Consider the following 6,447-nt stretch of genomic DNA (forward strand, 5'->3'; position numbering starts at 1 on the left):
GTTCTTGTGGCGGCTAAGTAACGTTGAGACTTGGGTTAGTGCTGCCTTAACGGATGAGACAACGTGTCTTGATGGGTTCGATGGGAAGGTTATGGATGGTGCGGTGAAATCAGCTATTAGAAGACGAGTGGTTCATATAGCTCGAGTTACTAGTAATGCATTGGCTCTTGTAAACCGGTTCGCGGCTCGACATAAGGCATAGATTCTGCTTTTAAATTAAAATCATGCCTTTAAGACTTTAATAGGTATTGTCATATCCTTTTGTTTTCTTCCTAGTGTCGTTGTACTCTTCTTCTTCCACTTAAATTTTTTTTGTTGTTGTGTTATGTGTCATATCCTTATGTGACAGTTTTTTAAATTTCTAAACTAATAGTATTTTGTTATTTACTTTGAAATTTGTAAAGATTAATTAATAATACATTAATAACTTTAAAATATATTTGAAACAAATTTTTATTCCTAGAAAAATCATCTTTTAAGAACAGAATAAATACTATTTTTTCTTACCTAAAAATTTTATGTATTTGTAACGCGAAAACGGATTATTTAGCACGAATTTCCAAACATTTAATTTTAGAATTTTTTCTGTAAAATATTATTTTCATGTGTAGGCTTCTCTATACATAAAGTATTATTTAAAGTGATTAACAAAAAAAAAAGAATCTAAGATATCTGAAATATATATATCATTCACTTGATTTTAATGCCTTCATTTGAATATATGATATGAGTACTTCATATTCATTCGGATTAACAAACAAACAAATAAAAAAAGCACACAATTTTCTTTTTCTTATCAAATTGTAGTCTAGGATAAGGCTATACACTACATCGGTCCCAAAAACACTTCAAATGAACATATATGCCAAGGGATAATATATTATTGTAGACACAATAGTCTTATACCATTTTGAGCCACTCGAATAAAACCACTAGTGTTTCCCTAAAAAAACAAATGTGGTATCTTTCATCACACATACGTATTTTAAAAGTTGAGCATTTTATAAGATCTGAATCATGATAGTGCTTTTTTACGTCTTTCCACGTACGCTCCTTAGTGCTCACCCTGATAGTGTTATTAAACAAAACCTTCGGATGTGTAAAGCTTTTGGGAAAAGAGGAAACTAAATTAGGTAACGATTATGAAGATAACCAAATAGCTTTATTGCCACATTTTAAATTTTGTTTAGCTTAAGAACCACTTTTTAAAAAGTTGATCACCATAACGTGTAATGCACGTGAGGCCTGACTGATTTGACTTTATAGATTAGAGGAGTCGATAAAGTTTAATACTACTATCAACTTTAACACAGAGCTAAAGAAGATTCTCTTGTAACAATCCGAAAAAAGTAGCTTACAAAATCAGGAGAAGTAAGAGACACATAGATTCTTGATTCATTTCCCAAGAACTCACCAAACCAAACCGACTACGGTTTATCGATTTACCGGACCTGAACAATACCAGCGCTAACCAGCTTCTGAATCTTGTTCATTACCATTGGGTTCTTCGTATGTTCCTGTGCAGCTTTCGGGTTCTCTTGGAAATCCACCAATACCTGCAATATTCAATCCAAACGACATCAACAAAAAAGTCTCGGACACAGCCAATCAGTATACAAGTACATAGTTCTCATCTCTGTTTATACCTGTCTCATCACTGGATCCGACAATATGTTCTGGACTTCTGGATCTTGCATTGCCTTGGCTTGTCTCTCCTTCAATTCTTCTGGAGTCAGATCACCGCGGTTTGCTTTGTTTATCTGTTCCACACACCTGAGACACAATACATCAAGCAACATTGTCACTAATCTGATCATCGTTAGCTTTGGCAACTAAGAGAGAATGCGAAATTCGCAAACCTTTTAACACCATCAAGCAACTCTTGGTTCTTAGCATCATGTTTCAGACCTTCTTGATATGTCTCCATGGCTTTATCGTATTCCTTCATGAAAAACTGAATAGCTCCTTTCCTGCTGTATCCTTTGGTGAAACTCGGGTCTAGCTCAATGCATTTTTCAGCATCTTTTAATCCTTCTGGTAATGCTCCTAGCTTTGTGTAACAAGCAGCTCTATTGCTGTATGCCTAAAGACCCGTAAAAAACCTCACTTTAGAGTCCATATTTTCTATAACTATGTGCTAGGTAACAACATGAAACATGCTCTTACCCTCACGTCATTCGGGTTTCTTTTAATTGCTTCTGAATAATGCTTCACTGCCTCTGGATATTTCTGCTCTTTAAAGAATCCATTACCTACATCAAAATTGAAGTCGGCAGAGGAATGTCAAATGCAAAACAATTAATATCATATCTGTATATTAAATCGAATTTGTAAGAGATAGCTACATAGGGTCAGTCAGTACCTTTCTCACGCTCCTCTTCAGCTATCTTAGGATCAAAGTACTCCTGTTGCTCCATCTCTTTCTTAGCTTTCTCAGCATCGTTAAGTTTTTTCAAGGTATCCGGATTACGATGCTCTGTTAGAGCTTTCTGGAAAGTCTCAATTGCAGGTTCGAAGTCTTTCGAGCATTTTGCCATTTTTACCAGTGCAGATCCTTTCCTAGTTAGAGCTCTTGCTATCATCTTATAGTCAGAACGAAGCTCTCTGCCTCTTTCAACAGCCTTGTCACAGTCTCCAATGCACTCATCGTACTGATAATCCATGTAAAGAAATTCACATATGAGAAAGGCAATAAAACACCACGATATGCATGTATGATCCAGAAGAACCAACTGTTAATCAAACTGGACTAATGCAGGAACACATGGACCAATGGATATACATCACTCGGATAGATATACATTGACATATTGGAGTAAGGTTTATTATAGCCACATACTCCTACCTCAAACACCAAGAAGCAGATCAAAGTTATCAAAAGCCATCATGAAGACAGGATGAAACTTAAATTCCTACCTAATCTAAAGTTAACCAGAAACCAAGTATGCGACTTTCAGAACAAGTGAAGACTCAAGTCCAAAATTCTTAAAGTCTCCAACAAAAGCAGATCAAATTTAGTCATCAAACCCCATTAAAATCATCACAGATGCTCTAACTAGTGACAAACTATACTAACCAAACAAGTTAGTTCATGAATCCTAGATCTCCTCCTTAATTATAAAGGTTTAACTTTTAATCCAAGTATAAGTCTTATCCAAAGCCCATTCGTTCAGAAAAGAACACAACGCAAAGCATAACAAAAAAAAAAAACTAACTTGGTAAAGAACTCGAAACCAATACCTTCCCCATCTCAAGATAAACAGCAGCACGATTTGTCAAATACGAAATATCCTCATCATCAAGCTCCATCGCCTGAGTATAACATTCAATAGCTCTCTCAAAATCCTTCTTCTTGTAAGCAGCATTCCCTTGTTCTTTCTCCTTCAACGCCTTCTCCTTCCTCTCCTTCTTCTCCCTCTCCTCCTCACTCAACTCCTCCATAGGTTCCGGTTCTGGCTCAGGCTCTGGTTCAGGCTCTTTCCTCACTGACGCATTCGAATCATCAGCCTCCTTCATCTCCGTATCTTCACCACTACTCATCTTAACATTCAACAAAACCCCTAAAGCCTGCATAACCCTCTTATCCTTCATATACAAATTAAGATTATTAGGGTTCTTCTGAATCTCTTGCATCGTCTTAACAAAATCAGGCTGCTGCAAATAAACCCTAGTCCCCGGATCCGCCGTCAATTTCGCCCACATCTCCGGTCCATGAAACGCATCAACAAAAGGATTCGACTTCGCACCGCGAGATCTCGTCGCATCAGCTAAACCCGATTTAAGCGTCTCGTTACTCGGATCAATCTCTAAACCTCTCTTATACGCATCAGCGGCGTCGTTAAACTTAGATAATCCGATATACGCCGCGCCTAATCGACTATAACCTTTAGACCAATCGGGTTTAAGCTCCACAGTCTTCTTCGCGTCTGATAAAGCTTCTTCGTAACGGTGGAGAGAAGCGTAGGAGGCAGATCGGTTTGAGTAGAGGACGTGATTCGTCGGAGCGAGGTTAATCGCTTCTGTGAAATGGGTTATCGCGGTGGCGTAATCGCCGGAGGAAAAGGCGGCGTTTCCTTTGGATTTTGCTTCTTCCGCCATTGAATTGGATTGGGTTTAGGTATGAAGAGAGCTTCGTTGATTGAATTGTTTGTTTGCATATTGGAGATAGCGACAATGGTGAAAATTTAAGAACAGAGATGAGGAAGAAGAAGACTGAAACGAGAGAGTTCTGGAAATTTCGAATTTTTATTTTTGTGTCGAGAATGTTCCGTTATGGACAAAAAAAATGATAATAATAAAAACAAAACGCTAGAGAGAGGGGTCGAACCTCTGACCTTGTGGTTAACAGCCACACGCTCTAACCAACTGAGCTACTCCAGCTCTTCTGACTTCGAATGCGATTGTATATTATTTATCTTAATAAAACCGACGTCGTTTATTGCAATTTCCAAATCTCTTATGAGATCTATTAACATTGTACATAATAAACGTTACGAGATTTATTAACAAGTATGTTTTGGAGTTAGCATATTTAATAATAAATATTTTTGGTGCACAAATATATATATTCTTTAAGACAAACTTATATTTGGAATAGCGAATTCCTTAACAAATCAAATATAATTTTTTTAATTATTTTATTGCTTAGTATTTACTATTTACTTTAGACTACTAAACCAAAACATATATTTGAGCTAATCTTATGATTGCTGACAAAAAAAAAACATATACTGAACACTAATCATTCTCATTGAATGTGTTTGCCAAGCAATAAAATTGACGATGTTGAAGTTAAAAAAGAAAAAAGAAGAGACTCTGATTCAGCTTGAATGTTATGATTAGGCACATTTAAGTCAACATGGTCTGATTAAGGTACTTATTATGTATTTAGATTATCGTTCAATATTTTTATTGCTTACTACGAATTGTCAATGCTTAAGACCTCCTTGTAGAAATATTAATGGTTAAAAAAAAAGAACATGTGTTTCTTTGCATACTATGATTCGTTCAAGATTAATGTTATAACTGGATCTAGTTGTAGAAAAACTTTTCACTCATATTAGATCAATTTGACCTTTTCAATTTCAGTAAAAGCTTTTCTCCCGAACTAATTGAGTGGAAAATTTGATTTTTTTTTTTTCAAATTTTAGAAATGTTAAAACTTGTACTTTTCTTTTAATATTAAAAAGATTTCCAATATAATATTTATACATTTTACAAGATCTAAGGTGTGTAAATGCAAACATCTTAAGTGAGTTTCCGAATAAATACTGATTACATTTTTTTCCCAAATATTCCGATCTTAGAAACATCCACAACCACATAACAAATCATCTCAAGAGAGGGATACATAATCTAAAACTTTGAAGGAGTTACTAAAATTTATTAAATAGATAAGAAATGAATTCTACTAATACCGAATTGGGAAAAATGTCAGTTAAATCACGAACTTTCAAATTTTGGCCATTTAAATCACGAACTTTCTATATGGCCATTCAAAACATAAACTTTTCGTTAACATATTTTTTTAAACATCATCTTTCGTTGACCAGGCCGAAATGAACACCATATCCTCAAATTCGTTGACAAAGCAGCTAACCATCGTTAATCATATTTGTTAGTGAGAAAAAACAGCGTTTAATGCTAAAACGATATCTAAAAATCGTGATTTTAACGTCATAATCCAAAAATCAAATCCCTACTTTCTCACTTTGTTTTAGCCTTAAAAGACGTCGTCTCTTACTAATAGAGATGAATTAGTGATGGCTAAATGTTTGTTAGTTGTTTTGTAACAAATTTTTGGATATGATGTACAATTTGGCTTTGTTAACGAAAGATGATGGTTTAAAAACTAAGTCCATAAAAAATTCATGCTTTAAATGGCCACATAGAAAATTCGTGATTTAAATGGCCAAAATTTGAAAGTTCATCATTTAAATGACATTTTTCCCATACCGAATTATAGTTTTTCGAGGTAATTTAAGGCTTTACACGTAGCATGTTTAATGATTATATCAAATGTGTCCAAAAGTTCCGGTCAATCTCTCTCACGATAAAATGAGATTTGGACAAAAATCTGATGTCTTGTCTCAACGAAAGAGTTAACCGAGTAGAGTAATATGTGGAAAACAATACAATATGCGGTGGATCTTAAAGATACAATTCCGGCCGTGTGATGAACAACATAAATTGATTATTATAGGTTGTTCGTCATATTATAGTTGAAAAATTATATAAATCTTAATCTAGTGCTAACAAAAAAGTAGTTTATCCATATCTTTTTTATATATTTATTTTTGATAACGTCACATAATATGAGCAATGGTTATTTTTATAGACAAATCTCTACAAATGTGTTCAAAATATGGATTTGTTATAAACTATCATCAGCAAATAATGCAAAATATATGTGAATTTGTACGGTTTTGGTTCAACTTCAAGTTGTTC

At 34.6% G+C, this 6,447-nt stretch overlaps 2 protein-coding genes and 1 non-coding gene across 3 annotated transcripts in view; 1 reads left to right on the top strand and 2 right to left on the bottom strand.

The window, feature by feature from the left end:
- Positions 1–202, top strand: part of LOC17882531 (pectinesterase inhibitor 9) — a 1,701-nt gene extending 1,499 nt beyond the window's left edge. Inside the window, exon 3 of the mRNA XM_006289417.2 lies at positions 19–202. Coding sequence (XP_006289479.2) covers positions 19–202 — 184 coding nt within the window. The remainder of the gene's footprint in view (positions 1–18) is intronic.
- A 1,039-nt stretch (positions 203–1,241) lies between these two features.
- Positions 1,242–4,230, bottom strand: LOC17883451 (hsp70-Hsp90 organizing protein 3). Its single transcript, XM_006287326.2, has 6 exons — positions 3,241–4,230; positions 2,363–2,651; positions 2,167–2,252; positions 1,860–2,083; positions 1,647–1,773; positions 1,242–1,556 (listed from the first exon to the last, which is right to left on the bottom strand). The coding sequence occupies exons 1-6, from the start codon at positions 4,096–4,098 to the stop codon at positions 1,443–1,445; spliced, it is 1,698 nt and encodes a 565-aa protein (XP_006287388.1). The 5' UTR covers positions 4,099–4,230; the 3' UTR covers positions 1,242–1,442.
- Positions 4,231–4,306: 76 nt separating this feature from the next.
- TRNAN-GUU lies at positions 4,307–4,380 on the bottom strand. Its single transcript has one exon. It is a non-coding gene; the product is annotated as a tRNA-Asn (tRNA).
- Between the last annotated feature and the right edge of the window lie 2,067 nt (positions 4,381–6,447).

Source organism: Capsella rubella, unplaced genomic scaffold (genome assembly GCF_000375325.1).
Source record: "Capsella rubella cultivar Monte Gargano unplaced genomic scaffold, Caprub1_0 scaffold_6, whole genome shotgun sequence".
NCBI lineage: Eukaryota > Viridiplantae > Streptophyta > Magnoliopsida > Brassicales > Brassicaceae > Capsella > Capsella rubella.